This window comes from Capronia epimyces, assembly GCF_000585565.1.
Source record: "Capronia epimyces CBS 606.96 chromosome Unknown aczIQ-supercont1.3, whole genome shotgun sequence".
Lineage (NCBI taxonomy): Eukaryota > Fungi > Ascomycota > Eurotiomycetes > Chaetothyriales > Herpotrichiellaceae > Capronia > Capronia epimyces.
The window spans coordinates 3,559,128-3,580,904 of NW_006912906.1; the positions used below are offsets into that span (position 1 = coordinate 3,559,128).

General features: G+C 52.4%; 6 protein-coding genes across 6 annotated transcripts; 5 read left to right on the forward strand and 1 right to left on the reverse strand.

Moving 5' to 3' along the window:
• Positions 1-6,451: 6,451 nt before the first annotated feature.
• Positions 6,452-7,324, forward strand: A1O3_04542 (uncharacterized protein; the record flags this gene model as incomplete). Its single annotated transcript, XM_007734671.1, has 2 exons — positions 6,452-6,650; positions 6,708-7,324. 2 exons carry the CDS (start codon positions 6,452-6,454, stop codon positions 7,322-7,324), a joined length of 816 nt encoding a protein of 271 aa, XP_007732861.1.
• A 328-nt stretch (positions 7,325-7,652) lies between these two features.
• A1O3_04543 (uncharacterized protein) lies at positions 7,653-9,854 on the forward strand (the record flags this gene model as incomplete). The annotated part of the gene is made up of 2 exons (XM_007734672.1): positions 7,653-7,786; positions 7,910-9,854. The coding sequence occupies 2 exons, from the start codon at positions 7,653-7,655 to the stop codon at positions 9,852-9,854; spliced, it is 2,079 nt and encodes a 692-aa protein (XP_007732862.1).
• A 2,283-nt stretch (positions 9,855-12,137) lies between these two features.
• A1O3_04544 (uncharacterized protein) lies at positions 12,138-12,727 on the forward strand (the record flags this gene model as incomplete). Its single annotated transcript, XM_007734673.1, has 2 exons — positions 12,138-12,143; positions 12,206-12,727. 2 exons carry the CDS (start codon positions 12,138-12,140, stop codon positions 12,725-12,727), a joined length of 528 nt encoding a protein of 175 aa, XP_007732863.1.
• Positions 12,728-13,730: 1,003 nt separating this feature from the next.
• On the forward strand, positions 13,731-15,622 carry A1O3_04545 (POT family proton-dependent oligopeptide transporter; the record flags this gene model as incomplete). Its single annotated transcript, XM_007734674.1, has 2 exons — positions 13,731-14,065; positions 14,146-15,622. 2 exons carry the CDS (start codon positions 13,731-13,733, stop codon positions 15,620-15,622), a joined length of 1,812 nt encoding a protein of 603 aa, XP_007732864.1.
• A 905-nt stretch (positions 15,623-16,527) lies between these two features.
• A1O3_04546 (uncharacterized protein) lies at positions 16,528-17,170 on the reverse strand (the record flags this gene model as incomplete). Its single annotated transcript, XM_007734675.1, has 2 exons — positions 16,528-16,680; positions 16,760-17,170. 2 exons carry the CDS (start codon positions 17,168-17,170, stop codon positions 16,528-16,530), a joined length of 564 nt encoding a protein of 187 aa, XP_007732865.1.
• Positions 17,171-19,319: 2,149 nt separating this feature from the next.
• A1O3_04547 (uncharacterized protein) lies at positions 19,320-21,277 on the forward strand (the record flags this gene model as incomplete). The annotated part of the gene is made up of 3 exons (XM_007734676.1): positions 19,320-20,110; positions 20,175-21,065; positions 21,136-21,277. The coding sequence occupies 3 exons, from the start codon at positions 19,320-19,322 to the stop codon at positions 21,275-21,277; spliced, it is 1,824 nt and encodes a 607-aa protein (XP_007732866.1).
• Positions 21,278-21,777: the final 500 nt, after the last annotated feature.

The following is a 21,777-nucleotide window of genomic DNA, read 5'->3' on the forward strand; positions in this document are numbered from 1 at the left end:
CGATGGACAGATTGATGGACAAACGGGATATAAGTCAGAATCAACGGATATTGGGCTGCTTGGGAATATTCGTTAGAAGTGAGTGACAGGTTTTGGAAAAAATGGTGCGTGCGAAAGGATTTAAATGCTTTCTGGCTGGATAAGGGTCTGCTTGTTGGAGTGTCGACTCTTCGCCTGCATGGTCTGCCTTCCTCAAAAGAATCGCATCGCCATGGCACGCCCAGGGTTTGCCTGACCATCTCCATCGTGCACGACAGGCTTGATTCGAGGGCTGATCGTCCTGTAGCACTGTAGAGACATGTGCTGTGATCCCCGGTGACGCGTAACTTGCAGGGCTAGGAGAAGAGGCAGAGAGAGAAGCAGCGCAGCCAACCCAACAATCGAGGAGATCCCCAATGAGAAGCCATAGAGTCCTCCCCAAGAAGTTGACAGGTCCGGTGAGGTATTTTTGAGCGTGAAATCTGAGGAAGATATCACTAGCCTGGACGGGACAAACCCGAGAATGGGAAGTTATGTTTGTTTCTCGTGGACATGTTACTCCCTTGAACTTTGCTTACTGTGGCTTGAGCAGTGGAACCAGAGGGGAACCAGACCATCCAAGGCGGAATCGTGACCATTACTTCCGTCTCGTCGAGTGGATGGCTTCGTCAACTCTGTTCTATCATTGCCATGATCAGAATTGAGTATAGTGGCTGCCTCGCCCAAACTCCGCTCCGAGCTTTACAAGGCAGTGGGACCGTCGAAGTTGTTAAGACTTGCTTCGCTTTTGTGCAAACATGTTTCGTCCTAGTCTCCGAGTCATTCAGTCCGCAAAGTATCCAACTCCCCGACGGCTGATTGGTCTTCTGCGTGACTAAGAAAACTGGTCGGGGTTGATGGCAAAATCACGGGTTGGCCGACAGTCTAAGGCTAGGCTGGTTGACCTTTGTTGCTATGGAGGTCAAAAGTCCGTCCTTTTGTTGCAGGGCTGCATAAACCCCTCCGAAGGTGTTGGTATGGCCTTTCATTTTGGGAGAGGGGCCAATTGTGGCGCCGGAAGAAGATGACCTCAACCGCCAAACTACCTGCATCATTGCAGTGTCCTGGCTGGACGTCAAAAATTCTCCAGTGAACAGTAGCCAGCAAGGATTGATTGGGTGCAGGCATCGCATCGTGCATGACATCTGAAACCCTTCTGCAAGTGGTCAGTAGGTGAGACTCGATCTTTCAGGCAGAACTTCCACGCAGTCCAACAAAAGTCCCCCGGTCTCTGGCTTGGCAGGCAGCCTGAGCCTATGCCTTAGGAGGTAGGTGCCAGGCATCCGGCCCTAAGGCTTAGGGGCTGAGGGGCTTAGGCTCCTGCAGTGCATTATGGTGCACGACAACACAAAACTCCCTGGGCCACGTCACACAGGCCAGTTCAACTAGTGCAACCACTTCTGGATTGGTACAGGCACTGTTTCATTGTTTCAGATGTGATTCTTCGCAGTGTACGCTGTAAGAAACACCATCCCATTCTTGACCAAGTGGACCTCGTCGCTCTTGCTTCCCATCAGGCTGAAGCCACCAGGCGGAATAGTGATCGAGGTGGTCCGCATGGTGGAGTCTAAAGGTAGTGCGCTCAACATGATCCAAGCTACTCGCCTCGTTCTAGGATCTGCCTTGGGCACTAGGCTGTGGCTCAGGCTCAGGCTCAGGCTCTACAGAAGGAGTAGATGCCCATAAGGCTGTACTACTAGCGGATCGGGGTATGCGGCCAGGTGGCGAAGCTAGAGAGCCCTGTTTCATCTATGCGTACCTAGAAGATTCTTCCCTATACGATCAGCGATGTGCCTAGCAAGTTTCTACTAGCCTCGAAGTTGACATATGCGGGCGAGGAGGAAGATGTTGAGGACAGTAGGAAGAGCGCAGGCGCGAAGTCGAAGGGGGAGAAGACCGGCCATAATCGAGCGCCTTGCAGACCATCGCGTGCTGAGAGGTCATCTTATTCAGAGTCGGCTAGCGAGGCCAGTTCGAGGGAGTCTCGGCCGGGAAGTTATAGGGCTTAGGGCTTCTGGATTTCGGAGAAGCCTGGTGGAGGTCAGCGAGATCTGAGATCTAGCTATCATTGTGGCGTCTGCGTAGACTGCAAATGCATAGAATGGTCCACAGGCCGGTAGAAAGGGCTCTATCGATGAAGTCGCCGGATACTAACTAGGTAGTACCTAACCTTAGTACAGTAGTATGTAAGGTACCTATGTGACGGGAGGTTGCAGTCGGGAGATGTCGCAGTTGACGATGCCCAGGCACTAAAATATATCGCTGCTTTTAAAGTCACCTAGAACCACCACCATCCATACCACACTGGCTGACAAAACCGTGATTGTTACCGCTCCTTCAGAGTTCCCCTTTACGCCCTAGTTTCCTAATGGTTTTTTGTTTGTAGGCAATACTATCGAGGCTGCTGTCAGTCTGAACTGATCCCCAAGCCCTACGGCCAAAGAGTGATGATCTCTTTAGCTAGACATCCTCTACATTGGCGCAAGGCTGTCCGGCTCAGGAGGCTCACTGGGCTCTGGCCCCCCACCATCAAGGGGCCAAAATATCGACATTCTACCTGGATGTGGGATCGAATCACTACTCGCAGATCTCCTGAAAGATGGATACTGTTCAAAATCCAATAGTATTACCGAGTTGTCTATGAATACATCGCTGGGACACTATGCCGGCCCTAGAAGTTCGCTAAATTGCATCGTGATCGGCGAGGCTGATAGTCTTTTGCTATGGTCGAACCGAACTCCAAGGAATGGCCAAATCCTGCAAAGCCGCCAGCGCTATGCCGATCATGTATTCAAGACTCCATGCATGCATGCAAAGAGAGCTCCCACCCAAGCCAAACCCGTCCGCATGGCCTCCAAGGACAACTCGCCCGTATTCGCTGCCCTCACTTCTTTATATTCTGGACCTTGCAGCCACCGCACCGTTTAACGTGGCAGCTGGAGCAGTACTCGTTATTTATGACCGACATCGGGCCGTTCTTGCAGTTGCAGCAGTACCAGACTTGATAACTTGCTCCGGGGCAGACAATGAATGGCACTGAATGCGACTCGGTGGCGTCAGACTCGTCCAATCCTCCTCGGACCGTGGCTTGGCCCATGAGATGATCTGCTGGAAGTTCGGACGTTCTGTAAACGAGTCCCTGTTGCCCAGGATATGTCTCGGAGGGTATCTTGATACTGAATAACCAGTGTCAACTGGGAATAGGGAATATTTCATGTCTTGTAGACTTACCACATCGTGTCGCCTGAAATTCTTTGTCGAATTGAGATTTGGTTGAACTTAGAGACTTGGGTCGAGACAATGAGGATTGTGGATATAAGGAAAATGGGAAATGGGAAATGAAAGGGGTCGAAGCTAGGGAGACACGGACAAGTTATCTTAACTCGACTCACTATACGGACCTGAAGTCCCTCCCAAACTTAGGAGCTTCACTTGAGGCGTAGGGAGGCTGTGCTACAAACAGGACAGGCCAATTGTCATGTAGACTGTGCCGCTTTGAACGCTTCACTTTATCCAGTACAAGATATCGCTGTAGCATCGATCCACTACAGTTTCATATGATTGTGAAACGAAGGGTGGCGCAGGAATAGCCATGTGAAGAAAGCAGAAATACGACAAATTTCAAGGCGGATTCAAACGGAACCCAAGTGACTTCTTGACTCTCAGTGGCCGACGTAGGCATGCTGCTAGACCAGAAGGTTCGGAATTTACAGCTGGAGATCCAAAAGTATTGGAGCAAGGCGTGAATTTGACCAGCCGAACAACTGCTCATGACCAGCCACTTACTGCATAAAATGCGCAGCTGGGGACACTGAGAGGAGCCACGTCAAACTCCCTGGGTAAAACTTTTCGATGAGAGGACGGTGTGCGGGCTCCCGAAATGGCTGCTGCGGCGAACCCAGTTTGCCTTGCGCAGGGCGGCACAGGCAACCCATTTTGCCCAATCTTGACAGAACCAGAAGTTGAGCATCCGTCACATTTTCAATAACATAGCCCACTATAGATCCTTGTACAGCAGTAATCTTCGAAGACAGATGGTTCCGGGTTTCACGACAAAGCGTCAGTTGCCCCTCTCGAACATCTGTAGTTGGTCAGTATGACGAGGCGAGGCTAGAGCGGCGGAGACGAGGTAATTGCCCTCGGTGGCTATCCCGAAGAGTGTTATCAAAGGCTCGCAGCGCCTCGGCGTCCATGTGGATTGTAGACCGAGGAAGGGAAGGGAAGAGCCATGCCCCGTAGGTAGGCCCCAACGGGTGTCGGAGTAGCTGGTTGGGAGAGGTCGAGAATGGGAGTTTCTAGCAAGCTAAGAGATCACATGCCCGAGACACGCATCCAAAATGGAGGAGATTTGGGCTTCCAGAGGCAACCTTTGCAGCTCAAAGGTCAAGAAGGTACTCCGTAGTATGCCTCGCTGTCGACCGTCGTTGAAAGAAACAAGACTCGCCGACGTCAGAGCGCCAAGACCATCACGTGTCACGGTCTTAAATCGCAGCCTGATTCAAAACCTCGCAGCGTGACAAAGGTGTGTTTGCAATCAGCCTGGTATTACAGAAATTGAGGCATTGGCTAGCTGCATATGGCCAGGCATGAACCAAGCTGATACATAGCTGGGAAGAACTAAGGTGTGTTGCGCGCACAAAATCGATCAATCCGACAGCATATCTCCCCCACGCGAAGTTTTTGCATTGAACTTTTCCTGAAGACAGCTGCATTTGTTTGGCACCTAAAGAGGGCTGGCGGACAGTGTTTGACCACCCCACGTTAAGCCGTGACCAACGAGTCGCTGCATAGGAGGTCGAAGCCAGCATTCCGGACACAGTGCATACCATTACGCTAGCGATGCGTCTACAACTCATATCCGTCATGCCAGCTACAAAGCACTCTGATCTGCCACCAGCATTCCCCCAGCCGCGAATCGGCCAATCGATCGGCCTGCTTGCACACCATTCGCCTACCATCAAGCACCAGACAGAGCGGGTGTAAGCCGACATTAGAGCCACGCACGATGATGGGTCCCATTCTGCATGACCTAGGGCGACAGCGTGGGGTACCTTTCTCGTGGCCTTTCGGCACCTCATCAGTCTCAAGTTGAAGTCTTACCATGGACTGAACGCTCTTCTCGCCAGTCGCCTGCACCAGAGTCATTGTCATGGAGCTTTGGCAGTACAAAAATCCCCACGTTGGCTCATCAGTACCCATGGTTGCCAAGTCAGTGCCAATGATTCGGCTCTCCAATCCTTTCACTTATCATCTGTTGATTCGCCGAACTTTATGGCCAACTCGAAGGACCACCGGAGGGTGAGCCGCAAGTGTAACAGCCGGTCTGTCGCTGCTTTATTCCTCACTGCTAAGTTCTACCCTTGCTTCGTTTCCGAAACCCTGCTTACTGGTACTGCCCCACCCCCAACGTCCATCGCCACGTTTGAAGGGATGTCCCTGGTAGGCGCCTGGTAACGTGGGGCTGCCGACACACATTTGGTCGCAGCTGTCCACAGACAGCATTTATAGAGGGCACAAATAATGTCTACAGCCTGCAATGGCTGCACCTACGTCTCCTCGTTGGGCCACGCCCAGTATGGTAGCAACGCCGGCTCCACCCGTTCTCACAACCCTCCGACCACTTCTAGTTGATTGCTCTCCAAGTTATTCGTTAACCGCTCAGTTCTGGTGCCCAAAACACCTAGATCTTGCCATGGCTTCGTCATCAACCTGATCATGGTTAGTTTACAATCAGACATCGTCAGCCTTACTATCTCCCGGGACTGAGTCTCTCCTCAACCTCCAACAAGGCGGCGAAATTGTCTGATGGTGAAGGTGATGTGTATCTTCACCATTGGTTCTGCAAATGGGGCAGAATTCTTGATCATAAATGGCCATGTCTTCAGGTAATACATGCACTAACAAGTCGGGATATTGCAGGGGTTGTCTTGTCAGGGATGCCGGGCTAAACGGGCCTCAAGCTTGTCCGTACCAGTTGTTGGATTCCACGAAGCGAGATAGCATCTACAGCGGGAATTTGGAGTGGCGGCAAATGCCATAGTCAAAGTAACCACCTGCCCGAGCCCAGGCGTGTATTTAGTTTGACCATTGGACGAACAGCCTGCTCATGCCCAACTACCCGCTTTTTCATTTCACTCGCTCTCCTCATCTTCTCCCCGTAATAGAGGTCTCTCCGCAGTTGTGGATTCCATCATGTATCAGCAATAACAGATAAAGGAAGAGTGGCTGGCTACCTAAGTACCTGACATTTGCAATTCCAACTGCGTTTAGTTCGCGCGAGGCTGAACCAGCGAGCCTTGTGCTACGGAGAACCATGGTACTTGGTAGCGCAGCGTCGCCGAACTAGAGTCAAACTCGCCGTCTTTCCGCTTCACGACGCTTTTTTTTTCTTTCCTGTCGGTTACACTTTGCACGTTCACGAATTCTGTCTTGCATGGGTGGGCGTCACTTGCGTCGGGCAGGTATCTCCTTATGGAGCTATCAGTCGCCGGCCAGGCTGTGGTCAAGCTCCGCGCTCCGGTCTTCCGGACACAACAGATGGTCGAAAATTAGACACGACAAGGGCAAGGCCGATGCTGCCAAAAGCAAGGCCAAGACGATGTTGTCACATGAGGTTATCACAGCCTCAAAACGTATGATCGCCGCAACCATTTGGTAGAATAGTACCTCAGGAACTGACTGGTGCGTAGTTGGCGGCCCGGATCCCTCCCTCAACTCGAGACTAGCCTCTGCAATCGCCAATGCCAAAAAGGGGCAGCTTTCCAAAGCCTCAATTGAACACGCCATCGCGAAAGGCCAGGGAAAGTCTCCAACTGGACAGGCTCTTGAACACGTTATAATCGAAGCCATGCTCCCGCATGGAGTGGCAGCCATGATCGAATGCCAGACCGATAATAAAAACAGGACGCTACCGGACATTCGGTCGATACTCAATAAAGCAGGTGGAACGGTCACTCCTACGGCATTTCTATTCGAAAAGAAAGGCAGAATCGTGTTTGAAGAGCAGGACAAACTCGGGGTGGACGACGTCTTGGAGGAGGCCATTGATGCTGGTGCCCTTGATATATCGTCTGAAGACAGCAGGCTAACTGTAGAAACCGCGCCTGCCGAGGTCATGGAAGTTGCCAGAATACTACAAGATCGGTTTGGTCTTCGGGCGGAGAAGGCGGAAGTCGTGTACGCGCCCAACGAGGACACCCTTGTACCGTTGACAGAGGAACAAGAGGAGGAGCTGGGACACGTCTTAGACTTGATAGAAGAGGATCCTAGTGTCCAGGGCCTATACGTCAACGCCGTCTCACAGTGACATAAGAACATGCTTAGATTTCTCTCCCGCGACGCTATTTGACAGAGGATCTTCTCAAATCATCTCACTCTGATAGATCATTGATGGGCGCGGCCAGCCAGGATTTATGGCGGAGCAAACGGCAGAAGAGCGCAGTAGCAGAACATACGACCGCCAAGAACAACATCTGTTCTCCCCGCCATCACGATCTTTGCTTGAGTACTCATCACTTCAGCCAGCTCTCGTCGCTGGGTATAGACAGCTAGATTGTACGCCGGAGTTCCCGAGCCAATGTATCCTCATACAACAGGAAGTGCTCCGTCTTGCCCTTCGCCGAACCACCAACAGCATGGATCCCGGAGCCACAATCACAACATGGCAGCAGGCCTTTGAAGAATATCGCATCCCCGTAACGCGGGCTATTGAGAAACAATTGCGTGCAAGCGCGGCACGCGACAGAGAAAAACTACGCGCTCTAGTTGGGTAGGCTAGCTCTCTCTCTCTCTCTCTCTCTTTCCGCCATCCCACTCGCGTCACGCAGAGGATTCGGCACTCCTAGCTGAAGGACACCTCCAAGGGAACATCTCGTGCTGACGACGACTACAGTGGGAGCTATCGCGATCTACTAGCCACTGCGGAAGCAATAGTGGGTTTGGAAACAACATCAAAGGCCGCAGAAGAACACCTAGCATCCATCAGTCTTAATTGTCGGCCGCCGAACCAAGATGTATCTGCTCGACCGCCTGCTCCTGAGAAGGTCGCATTGGCCCAAGTACGACTGTTACAGCAATGTTGCATCACGTCAGCTACGGCTTTGCGGGCTCAAAATATCCTGCAATGTGCCCAACTGATTGTGGTTTCTAGCTTGCTACTGAAATCCCTAGGTGGCCAGCAAGGACTGATCCAGAGCCTAGAATTCTTGAGAGACAAGATCGGCCTACTACGGCGACAGCTGCTTCGGCAGGTGGATGCTAAACTGGTGAATCCTGTATCCAACCGCTCAGGCCTTCTCAACTCGCTGTGCTCTTATTGCTTGGTCACTAGTGTCTCTTCTGAGGACGCCCTTGCCCATCTCCGCCAGCTCAGGCTAGATAAGCTCCGACGACAGTTGACAAAGTCCGGGAATCGAGACACCATCTCCAACGCTCTTCAGTATCAAATCATATCTCTACAGGCCTTCAAATCTTTAACCGGACGCCCCATTGTCGAAGCGATGAACGGTCTCCAAAGAAGGCCAATTCTGGCCGACCCGACGATCAGAGAACTCGAGACTTTAGATCTTGACAGGACTTGGCCACTACTTCCTACCGAGATCCAGACCTTTGTCCCTTATTTCAAGCGTAGCACGTCAACCTCGGAAGAGATAGAATCTAAACTTGAGGCATGGTCGCTGGAAGTATCTCGAGTTTTGTCCACCAGCTTGGACCGTCATCTTGCAGGCATGAATGATATTACAACGGTCCTAGAGCTCAGAAAGGAACTATACGCGACCTTACTGCCTTCCTACTTTTCCACCCCGGCTAGCGCAAACATTACAGAGCATATTAGACAGTCTCTCAACCAAAGACTGAACACAATTTGTCAGGAACAGGGTTCGCGGTTGACCGAGATCACGAGACTGTTGTCAGATGGAACCCACACAAGACAGTCGACCAAGTCCTTGTGGGATGCTGAACTAGTGCAAACAAGCTTGAGCCATGGTGGTTCCAGATTCACCAAGCAAGTGAAGAATCGCCATGCCGGCCTCAATGGAGTGTTGTCCAAAGGTGCCAAATTATTGGATGCTTGGCTACTGTCTGTCAATGATACGCAGAATCAGATTGACGAACTGGTCAAGATTCGTTGGCGAGACATCGTGGAAGAGCCTGAAGAAGAACAAGAAGACGACGCTTCAGAGCTCATCAGAGCGCTTTCGGAGAAGGACAAGGAGATTTACAGCAACAGTCTGCAAGAATCGCTACGCAAGTCGTTGGCAGACTACCAGAAGAGCATGGTCGAGGCTACATCGTATATCACCGATACTACCCCTAGTGTTGCTAGCGCGGTGATGCTACTACGCTCGATACGAACATCAACGGTGGCATTGCAACGCGCCTTTCTAGACGATTCACGATTTGAAAGCCTGGACACTCTGGTGACAAAGTTGCACGAAGTCGTCGCACATGAGGTCACCCGTCGACTGTCTCAATCCATGGAAGAGGGCACAAGACCCCAAAAACTAGGCAAGACCACGTTGCCAAATGACATGCCCTCGCCGACCGCTTTTTCGACGTTAAGAAAGCTATGCAAGATCATGCTTGAGATTGGTGGGACCGACCTGTGGTCTCCTCCTGCGGTCAGTATGGTGAAAAAAGCCGTCTACCATCGGATCTTTGGTACAGCGAACGTATCTTCTTATACCTCCAGCGGGTTTGACCAAGCCTACCTCCGCGCTGCACTTGGCCCCGACCCGCGGCAAAACTTGTCAAAAGAGTCGGACTCCGAAGCAGATGTTCCGGCAGCGGCCGAGTACTGGACAAGAACAAAGCTGCTGTTTGGTGTGATTGCCTAGGAGTCTGCGGTCGTGCAACCGCCGGGTTCGATGGAGGGGATGAAACGCATACATTTGATCCATCAAATCCAGCCCGGTCGGGTCTGCAGCTTCGAGGTCTTGGCTGGTATCTTTTTTGGAGATCAACAGACCAGGCTATGCATAGCATAGGCTGTCTTTCCAGGTGTCACATCTTCGACTTCAGACTTGGCCACAACGTCCTTCAGATTTTGGTGCGACATACAAGTGCGAGGGCCTCATCTGGTGTTCCGCTTGGTGATATGGGACTGGTGGGCTCAAGAACGTACCCTTTGAGTTGCTGAGAGCAGAGTACAGCAAATCCTCTCGCCGGGGGCCCAACCTACTGAAGCTGGAGATGTGATGTGCCCCAGCATTAGACAGATCCTTCCGCTCCATCTGGTTCCACTGGATCTGAGTCTGGCAGGAGAGTACTGGCAAATCAATGTGGGCTGCAGCTATTTTCGAATGAGTCCGAGACGGTCGGCCTGGGTGAGGAGAGATGCACGAAATCCTCCGACTCGCTTTCCTCCTCCTGGCCCATTTCCTAAAAGCGAGAAGGGGATCGCAAGAGGGTATCATGATGCCATTAGGACGATGTCGGGGCCGAAGCCCAGTTTAGTTCACTCAATCAATATGTACGGTCACACTCTCGTTACAGATTGCCAGGAGATGGAGGGAGGCAACGTACCCCCCAAGCCCGCTTCCACAATGTGCAGCAAGGTGTGCCGTTTTCGGACGGCCCATATGCGCGCTACACACTACTAGCACCTGCAGTCAATTGATACCATGGACCACTGGCGTGGCACGGGCGACGTATATACCTGGCTTTACTAGAGCTCCAGCGGAATACCGAGCCCGAACCTCGAAACTAGAAGAGCTTTAGAGGGTGAGACACCTATGAGGGACAAGACTCGGCCTGCTGCGCTTCCGCTGGAAAGTCGCTCCTCGAATCTGTCGGTGTGGACCAAGCACGTTTGAGGTCCAACGTCTTGATTAGTCGCGGGCTGTGCAGAGTCATGCTCCAAGTAATCAGGGCTATCATTGCCCAAGACGGCATGGAGTCCACCTGGGCTATGAGCGTTCTATGGAGTAGTGTTGCGATTCTCTTATTGAAGATCTCAACGGCCATCGACATGGCTGCACGGTTGACGCTTGCGTGTTTCAACCATATCCATATCCAGCGGGCACCAACCGACCAGTGGGCATACAGCGGCGCTTTCGAGGATCCCAAGGACCCGCACCGCCCAATGTCTTCTCATGCTATGCAGCTCGGGTTTCCATTGGTTCTATATGCCATCCGAGTTTTACGTACACTTTCCAACGCACGCTGGATAGTCTGCATGAATAGTCTGTTGCGGAGACAGCTTTGTTGGCAATTTAGTCAACGGCGACCTGGATATTCAATGTGTGGAGCAAAGCAAAACAGGGCCGTCAGGCAAGGTCTTCCGAAGCCTCATCTGGCACTGGCACATGGGAGGTGGACGAGCCCTCCTCGAAGCCTTTCAAACAAACACACCCTCACCCACGGAGTACTTGTACTTACTGTACATTATCAACAACAAGAGTCCCCTGGCCCACGGCCTTTGCCCTCGGCCTGTTCAGTGTCCGGCACCCCTGGTTGCAGCGGCTCGTTCCGGGCAACGGGAGCACGCCATTCTTGCAACGGTTTTTGCACATCACAACAGTGGGGCGATTGCATACTAGCAAGTACTGTAGATACTGTACGTACATATGCAGTGAGACGGTGTCTGAGTCTGACGCTTCTCTCCCAAAACGCATCGATCCTGCATGGGCAGTGACAAATTAGGCTAGAGTGGCCTTCTGCGTCCCCATTTCGGAAGGCCAATTGCACAGGCGACAACGACAATGGATATCATTATCCGCCCATGATCTGTCTGACATGCCGGTTGATCGCTTCAGATGTGAACCAGGAGGTGGGTTGTGGGTTCTCATACCCTACCACAGGAAACACAATCATCTCGCCCAGCTGCAGGGTATGCCAGCTCACAAAGAGCAGTCCAGCGCACAGCAACATGACCACAGTGGTTCTCCATTTTACGTACATAGCATCTATGCTAATGCTCGACGTTGAGCCAACTGCTGGCCGGGTTGAAGGCGCAAAGGGTGTCTTGTGCTGTACAACGAGCCACGTCAACCCCCCAGAGGAAAGGTATATCAGAAAGCCTTTGACCGACTAAATCTCCCAGCTTTCACCAAGTCAAACAATTGCAGCAGGCTCTTATAAGTATTCCACCTGCAACTCTACGACACAAGCAGCACACAATGGTGGTACGTCCTTTCAGCATCACACCGCTCGGTGGGAACACTGTACTGACCATCCTTTTGTCCAGAACCTTACCGACAGCAGCGGCGAAATCATCGTGTCCAACTTGGACGACTGGTACAGGATTGTGCTCGCCGATGGCAGCGAACTGGGCTTTGGCGACGCCTATCCAAGCAAACAGAACGTTGACAGAACCCTGATCAAGATTGTTCCGGCCGGCCAAGGCCTGGTCTTCCGGTACCAGCGAACCGACGGGGGTGACAGACTTAGCCAAGGCTGGCCTATTGGGGACAAGGGCTGGCTTCGCGGCAAGCACGTCAAGCCTGACGGTACCGAGGTGGTTAAGAACCTGTCTCTGTCATGGGAGCCGACCAAGCTTGCCCTGTACGAATCCAACGACAACTACGGTTTCGTCGCTCAACAGTTGCCGGGGAACAGGGTTGCGCTGTATGCCTACGATCGCCACGGCAGTGTCCTTGGGCTGGCCGTTACGCCGGACAAAACCGTCATTGGTTATGCGAGCAAGTATGCCACGTCTCTTGATGTTTCTTTCGTGAAGACCGGGAGCCACTTCAAGGGTCATTTCTGAGGGGCTCTGCCACGAACCAGGGTACAAGGTCAGGGTGAAGGATCCTGGCAGATCTGAGGAAGGCTGGAGGTGGGGGCACGGCTACAAGTGCTAGTGCTTGTATCCCATCGAAAGGCCGATAGTTTTGCAGAGGGTTAAGGTGCATGTGGGAAGCCACGAATCGAAGAATCTTCCATCGCTCGCTCAGTCCAAAGACCCGTACATCTGGGGCTGGGGCATGCCCATCCTGTTGTCAGCTACCTAGTAGTCAATTAGCATTAGCATTATCACATCTCCGTCCAATAAACCAGACCAGATTGAGCTTTCGCGATGGTTCTGGTTCTGGTTCTGGTGCGGAAGACCTTTGCGGAGCAGCAATATGGTCTATAGTCTGTTCTCTGTGAATGGTTATGCTCAGAAAACAGGGCACGACCTTATCCGTGACATGTCAACTCCGTTCTGCGCTCTGTATCAGATAAAGTGCCAGTGGTTGTGGTTGTCTGAAACCGGCCAAGTCACAATCCGGCAGCCGAATATGGAACGTCAGCCGAGTTGACTGTATCATCTATGTATCTACTATCGACCGTCCTAGACACCCTTGTTTGATCCTCGATGCCTCCATGAAGCCCCAATCGAGAAATATTTGTATGCCTGGCCGATCAAACCTGTCCTTCCATTTACCGACATGGTCTGAGTTCCTGCGCACATGCTCCGTCCTCCCTCTGCTTCCCCAGCAATATGCAACCCATCGAACTGCAGCCGATCAATCTTATCAGAGCGCCCCTAGTTAACTCAACCAAGCTCCGAGAAAGCTCCTTCGATCATGCTTCTGAGAAAAGACGGTCTCGAGATTGGCCGGAGACACGATCCTTCCGTCGCCCTGCTGCAAGATGACACCAACGAGGAGGAAGACGGCAGAGCTGGCATCACCGACCTTCCGACTGTGGCTGGTAAGGTTCCGCACCACGACTCCGTACAATTGCTGATGTAACTACCGGAAGGCAAACCGCACATGGCCTTCGACATGGTCGACACGTTCCTGTTGCCTACCGAAGAGGAGCTTGACACGCTTCCTCGAGTCGCCGACAAGATCCCGTGGAGGGTGTACACGGTGGCGTTTGTGGAGCTCTGCGAACGCTTCTCTTACTACGGCACGCAGATCTTGTTTCAGAACTTTGTGCAGCGCAAACTCCTCACTCCGACCGGCAGGGCTCCCAATCCCGGTGGTGACACAGACAACAACCCCGGGGCTTTAGGCCAGGGCCAGCAGATCGCCACGGGACTCGGCACCTTCTTCTCCTTCTGGTGTTATGCACTTCCGCTTCTAGGAGCCTGGCTGGCCGACACGTACCTCGGAAGGTCGGTTCCAGCCTCGCCCCGTGAGATGGTCGTTCTCGCTTACGACTGACAGCTAACCGGTGGAGTGTACTCTATTCTAGGTACAACACGATCATGGTCTCCATCGCCTGTGCCATCCTCGGCCATGTCATCCTGACCATCAGCGCGGTCCCGTCTGTGCTCGAGAACACCAACGGAGCCCTGGTGGCGTTCGTGGTCGCAATCATCATCTTCGGTCTGGGCACCGGCGGGTTCAAGCCCAACATTTCCCCTCTCATTGCCGAGCAGATTGGCGGGGAGGAGCTGCGGATCGCGACGAACAAACGAGGCGAACGGGTCATTGTCGACCCGGCCCAGACGTCGGCTCGGATCTACAACTGGTTCTACCTGTTCATCAACATCGGCGCGCTGGCCGGCCAGCTCTCCATGTCGTACGCGGCACTGTACGTCGGCTACTACCTCGCCTTTCTGTTGCCAACGGTCATGTTCCTGCTGTGCCCGCTGGTGCTGATCGTGTGCAAGAAGCACTACCGGCTCACACCGCCGCAAGGGTCGGTGCTCGGCCCGGCAATTAAGCTGCTCTGCTACGCGACACGAGGCCGGTGGTCGCTCAACCCGATCCGCACGATACACAATCTGCGCAGCGCCACGTTCTGGGAGGAGGTGAAGCCGTCGCACATGGCACCCGGTCGGCGGCCCAAATGGATGACGTTCGACGACGCCTGGGTCGACGAGGTGCGGCGCGGCTTCAAAGCCTGCACCGTATTCCTTTGGTACCCGCTGTACTGGATCACGTACAACCAGATCAACAACAACCTGACGTCGCAGGCCGACACGATGCGACACGCGGGCGTGCCGCCGGAGATCGTCAGCAACCTAGACCCGCTGACCTTGATCGTGCTGATCCCCGTCTGCGATCTGCTCGTCTACCCGGCCCTGCGGCGCGCCGGCGTCAAGTTGACCCCGATCAAGAAGATCACGCTGGGCTTCTGGACCGGCTCGGCCGCCATGGTCTATGCCTGCGTGTTGCAGCACTACATCTACACGCACAACGAGTGCGGCCGCTACCCGAGCGAGGGCCGCGCCGATGGCTCCGAGTGCGCGCCCGCCAGTGTCAGCATCTGGGCACAGACGGGCATCTACGTCTTGATCGCCATCAGCGAGATCCTCGCCTCCATCACCAGCCTGGAGTACGCCTTCACCAAGGCGCCGCGCAACATGCGCTCCATGGTCCAGGCCTTTGCCCTGTTCATGACCGCCCTTGCCAACGCCATCGGCGAGGCCCTGATCGCCTGGTCCACCGATCCCCTGCTGGTCTGGAACTACGCCGCCACTGCCGTCATCGCCTTCGTCGCCGGCTGTCTGTTCTGGCGCGCCCACCGTCACCTCGATTCCGAAGAGGACGCCCTCAACCAGCTCCCCACCGGCCACGTCCGCGTCCGTCGTGTGGGTGCTGTTGCCGCCCCGGTCCCGGCCTCGGCCCCGGCCCCTTATGCACGCCTGTCCCGCACTCGGAGCATTTCGAACCTCAGTGAGGCCAGTGCCGGCTCGGAAGATGAGATGCTGCCTAGCCGATAAAGCCTGAAATGACATGCTAGGGTTGTGTGTGTAGTAATACTATGTTCGAGCCATGTCCGAGCTATATCCGACTCAGGAACATGTGCATGTTCGAGGCATATCCAAGTCATTCTGAATGCAAGACAGCCGGCGGCTGGCGCGGTCGCCCGGGGTACAGGTGCATCCGAAACAATCCTGTGGACGAATCCATCCGTCTGACAGTACAAGAGGCCAGAGCCCAGACAAGACTATTCGGTTCGGTTATACGACACCTCCTGATATACTAGTAGCTATGTTGTAGCTATATATATACACAGTATACTTGATAGCCTTTGGCGTTTGTTTGAACTGAGCATGGCAGACGCGGACGCGGACGCGGAGACGGGAGAGAAGACTTGACTAGATATACGGTACGACCAAATACTGCCTTGATGCTAATGCGGGCGGAATCTGTGGGTCTGTCTGTCTGTCTGACTAACTAACTATCCGGTCACCGGTCACTTTCCTTTTCCTCTTCCGCGCGCTACCTACCGTGACTCTTGTTGATTTACCAAGGTTCCATGTAAGGTGAGCTCAGTCCTGACTGGGTTGCATTGTTCCTCCGAACCATAGACACATCCACTCTGACGTAGATTCGACCTTGGAAATCCGTCCTCCAACGCCTGGTCACGACGTCCGCGAGCAATACTGAAGTGGCTGCGGGAAAGGCCGGTCCGTTTGGGCTCCTTCACACAGAATCCACGAAATTCACGCAATACGATGCAAAGGGTTAGAACCCGGACCGCTCACGATGTGGTTCCACACTGGTCCAGATAAGCCAGACGACCAGGTAATCAATATGCTTGTTCCTTAGTACTAGCGATGCGCCTCATCAGCTAGATACAATTCTGGCTCAGACTTGCAATGCAGTGATGACGGCTTATGCCCTAGAACTCGCCAAACGCGGAGAGCGCAAACAAGAGGCCGAAGCTGATTTTGAACGCGACGTTGTCGTTGATGGCGCTGCGAAGGTCGACGTTCTTCACGTGCCGCTGCAGACGGTCGACAGGGATAAAATTGTAGCCTTTGCGAGCGGCGTACTGTGTTCCAATCCGATATTGTCAGCTCATGATTAGTTCCAACAGGGGCTCTTCAATGTTGTAGCCAAATAGCACTGACCTGCCAGACCACGATGGCCACTCCAATCAGAAGCGTCAGACTCCTCGAGAATGCCGACAGCAGCACGCCGGCACCCAAGCCCAGGATCGCGCCCAGGCTGATTTGTTTCACGGCGGCCGGGTTGAGTGTCTTTCCATCTTTCGTGAGTGGGGTCTTTGCGTCCCGCGAGTGTGTGTATGATGTGCTACTGAATGGGGAGGCTTGTGACGAAGATTGAGGCGAGACAGGTGATGTGTCTAGGCGGGTGATGGGCCGTGGTTGGAGGAATGGGATGGACAGGGACAGGCCGAACGCCACCAGGACCGGTCGGTTAAGACGGGGAGATCGCGACGGTGCTCGAGGCACGGCGATTGCCTTGGATATGGGAGTGTGGGCAAAGAGAGAGGGCCGAAGGGCTGAGCGGAGGAGCATGGCGTTGATGGTTGAGGACGGAGGAGGCTTCGAGATGGCCTGGCTTGGTCTGGATTGGATTGGATGTTGCACCGTGTCAGTATCAGGGACAATTGGTGTATTTCCACGGCCTAATTGATGGATAACGGTGACTGGTCGAGTAGGAGTAGTAGTCCGTACAGAACATACACAGTATGATTGCAGTTGCGTGAGACTGGCTCTGGCTTCTCATAACTTTCAGCAGCTGAGTGTTGTTGGACTGTGAGCGGGAGAGGACGGTGATGTCATTGCTCACGGCTCAGGCCACCAGGCCACCACTGGCAGGCCACCACCACCTTGGGCGAGGTGTCGGCTAAGGCTGTACAGCAGGGATGGAGTCTTAAATTTCTATAGATTTCCGAAATTTACTAACCGTAAATTTCAACCTAAAATTTTATTTATTTCCGTAATATTTTAAGGGCCTACTCTAAGTTTTTACTAGTAAATTTTAGTATAATTTTAATAGTTTCGTCCTCTTTTAATTAGTTCTCCTAAAACTCTTCGCTCTTATAATATAACCAATATAATACTCTTAACCTCGCCAATCTCTTAACCTACGCTAACCTCTTAACCTCGTTAACCTCGTCAACCTCTTAACCTCTCAACCTCGTCAACCTCGTCAACCTCGTTAACCTCGTTAATACCTCGCTATCACGTACTACGTCCTTACGCGTTATATATTATATAACTAAATAATTAATCGATTAGTAGTAGTTAAGTACTACTATACGATATATCCTAAGTACTACTATAATGCGTATCCTAAGTATTAACGTATAGTATATTCTAAGTAGTATAATATACTATAGCGCTTTCTATAAAATATATATATATAACGTTTTATAGCGTCTATTACTATAGTTCTACTAGTAGTCTAAGAAACTCGTTTTAGTATATTTTATACTAAACTCGTCTTCTCTATTACTATTCTCTCTATAACGAGTACGATAAACTACTCTACGATAATATTATCTTTAATCTATTTCTATATTTTCTCTTACTCTTCGCGTACGCGCTTCTATAGCGATAGTCGAAGACGTATTTTAGTTATCTTTATACGTTATAGGATAGTCTCGTTAATCCTAATATATATTAACTTATTTACTACCGCCTTATCAAGATAATTATATAAGTTATTTAAGAATATTAAGGTATATTTTAGCTCTATATTAGCGCGCTAGTAGCGTACTTTTTATATAAGATTATATAATTTAGCGCTATTTTAGTGTATTTAGCGCTAAATAGCGTTATAAAAAAGACGCTAAATTATATAAGTTAGGATATTAAAAAAACCCTTTAGGAAATTTAGTAGGTATTTATTTCCTAATATAGTAAATTTCCGCCAAGACTCCATCCCTGCTGTACAGAGCACCTAGGTACGGAGTACCTTACATACTCTGTAATACTGTCAAAACGTACGAGTACAACACTGCTCGCACCACCCGAACCCTCCTGAGTCCCCGCCCACTACTACAGTATTCTACGGTCCGTGTGCCATGTCCCATGTTCCACGCTCGACGCTCCACGGCCTCCGAGGATCTCTAGCAAGCAATTTCTGCAGTGTCACTGACCACCGACCACCGACGAAGAGGCACCGCGATTACCCCCGGTGCTGTTGCTCCCGTCCATTCGTTAGCCGCCTCGATCGCTCCGCTGGGGAGCCTCCCCCAAAAAAAACCCAAAAGACCCCCGCGGTCCAGATCCGGCCCTCAGCAGCCCAGTGCGTCGACGGACTCCGCACGCGTCGTCTTCGGGTTAATTCTCACATCCTGAGAACCCCTGGCATCGACACTGCACGGGATCGCGATTGGTGGGTTTGGGGGCTTAAGGCTACTCTGTAAGGCCATGGGGGCTGGATTGCGGACACTGGACAGGAGGATACGATGCTTGGAATATTGGGTCTGGGGAAGAGGGGGTTTTTCCGACGCCACGTTTGTCCAATGTTCGTATGACATACAGAGTACGGAGTATACGGTGCGCGGGATACATGAAAGGACAATAAGATAATACTCTTCCATCCTCGCTGTATCTTGGTCCTTCTTGCTGCATTCGTCTTCACAGCTCTCGGCTTCTTCTGACTATCACTATCGCGTCTCGTTGTTGATATACCCTTCGGAAGACCAGCACAGCCATGTCGCATTCACCAGCCACCAACGGTGTGCCCAAGGTCACCTCTCCAGTGATCGAGACGCCTCTTCTGATTGTCGGCGCGGGTCCCGCTGGCGCCTCGTTGGCATGTTTTCTCTCCCACCCACCATACTCGATGACGGGTATCATGATTGCCGCAGCCCCGACAACAGCCCAAACTCCTCGAGCGCATATCACCAATCCTGCCGCGCTCGAATGCCTGAGGGACATCGATCTGGAGCAGACGTGTCTCACCGAAGCCGTTGATGGCGACTGTATGATCCACACCCGCTGGTGTCACGACATGACCGGTGAAGAGTATGCCCGGATCTACTCGTGGGGCAATGACCCCAAGCGGCGAGGCGAGTATGACGGCGCCAGTCCCTGTCACCATGTGGATCTGCCTCAGACAGTGTTCGAGCCCATTTTAGTCCAGAGAGCTTCCGCCCAAGGGTGGGATGTGCGGTTCCGAACCAGCATTATCGATTTCAAGAAAGAAGAGGACGGGAAGATCCTCAGTCGGGTTCGGGACGGGCTGACTCAGACCGAGTACTTGATCCGGTCAACCTACCTATTCGGCTGCGATGGCGCCAGAAGTCAAGTCCTGAGAGAGTTGAAGATCCCCTTGCACAAGAAGCCGGGCCAGGGTTTGGCGATAAATGTGCTGGTGAAGGTTGATCTAAGTGACTTCGTTGAAGCCCGGAAGGGTAATCTGCACTGGGTCTTCCAGCCTGAGAAAGAATATCCCGACTTTGCCTGGAGTGGTCTGATCCGAATGGTCAAGCCGTGGAATGAGTGAGTGACCCCGCAGAGAGATCCCAGACTGATCTTACACTTGGACGTCGCTAACCCGGGACAGGTGGATGTTTATTCTCTTCCCGAAGCCCGGCACAGAATGGAAGGAGCCAACTCACGAGCAATACCTCCAGAGGTGCAAGGAGATTGTCGGTCGCGACGACATTCCACTTGAGATCCTGGATATTTCCAAATGGAACATCAACGAGATTGTGGCCGAGTATTATTCCGACGGAAACATTTTCTGTCTAGGCGACGCAGTACACCGACATCCCCCATTCAATGGCCTGGGCTCGAACTCTTGCGTCCAGGATGCTTTCAACTTGGCGTGGAAAATAAAGTACGTCTCTCAGGGACTTGCCTCGCCTGCTGTGCTCGAGAGCTTCAGCCAGGAACGCCAGCCCGTAGGCTACGGTTTGGTTACTCGTGCAAACCAAGGTATTCGTGATCACGCCCCGGTGTGGAAAGAGATGGGTCTGCTGGAGGAGACGGTGGAAAAGAGGATGAAGATTTTCAACAGCCTCAAGTCCGTCTCACCCGAGGCTCGAGAGAGGAGAAAGAGACTCAATGCCGCCGTTGAGGCGACCAGCCAGGAGTTCCACGGCATCGGCGTCGAAATGAACCACAGGTATGAATCGGCTGCTGTTTACGTCGACGACGAGGTCAAGGCCGGCCGGCCGAAACCGGAGTGGCCCGAGGACGCCGTCTTGCACCACAAAATCAGCACATACCCGGGGCACCGGCTGCCACATGTCTGGCTGAACAAAACCATGCCCATCAAGGATCATGTCTCGACCATCGATCTCGCCGGCCACGGACGCTTCTGCCTCATCACCGGTATCGGCGGTGAGAAATGGATCGAAGCCGCACAAAAGGTCGGGCACGAGCTCGGGGTTTCAATCAAAGGCGAAAGCATTGGTTGGGGTCAAGAATGGGTGGATGTGTACCGGGATTGGTGAGTTTGACCTACATCTACACCGGAGTCGAGAAGAAGCGAGACCCGTGACTAACCAGCATCTATATAGGGAGCGAAGAAGAGAAGTCGAGGAAGACGGCTGCGTCCTTGTCCGGCCTGACAGATTCATTGCGTGGCGCTCGATGCAGCTCAGGGACGACTGTGAAGACAAGCTGAGGGCTGTAATGAAGAGTATTCTAGGACGAGCATGATGGGCTGGTTCTGTTTGGTGTTTGGTGTTTGGTGTTTGAATTTGGGAAAGCGCTGGTGTGGTGTCGTGTTGAATGGCCTTTTAGTGCCTACATACCTTATGTACGGATACTACGTCTCTAATTAATTCAAGTCCAGATCCATGCTTGCCAGTTGCCAAGACCTCTTCGGAGTCAAAGTCAAGTTGCATGGGCCCCAGGCAGGATGATCATGCAATAGTTGGGTACCATGTACGGAGTACTCGTAGTAGTTGGAGACAGTAGTATCCTGGATTCAACCCATGTTAAGTCGACTATGCGATTAGTATGAACGAGCCAACGGGGTATATTTAAAATATGCGTACCCCTAGGTGTCTCAACGCACGATAATGCTTCTGTACCAGCAACGCAGACCCTCCTAAATAGGGCCAAGAAACTATTTAGATTCATCAATCTCAGGTATTCTGAAGGTAAATCAAAAAGCAAAAGTTAAAATGGCCAAAAAGAAAATGTAGAGGCATGCA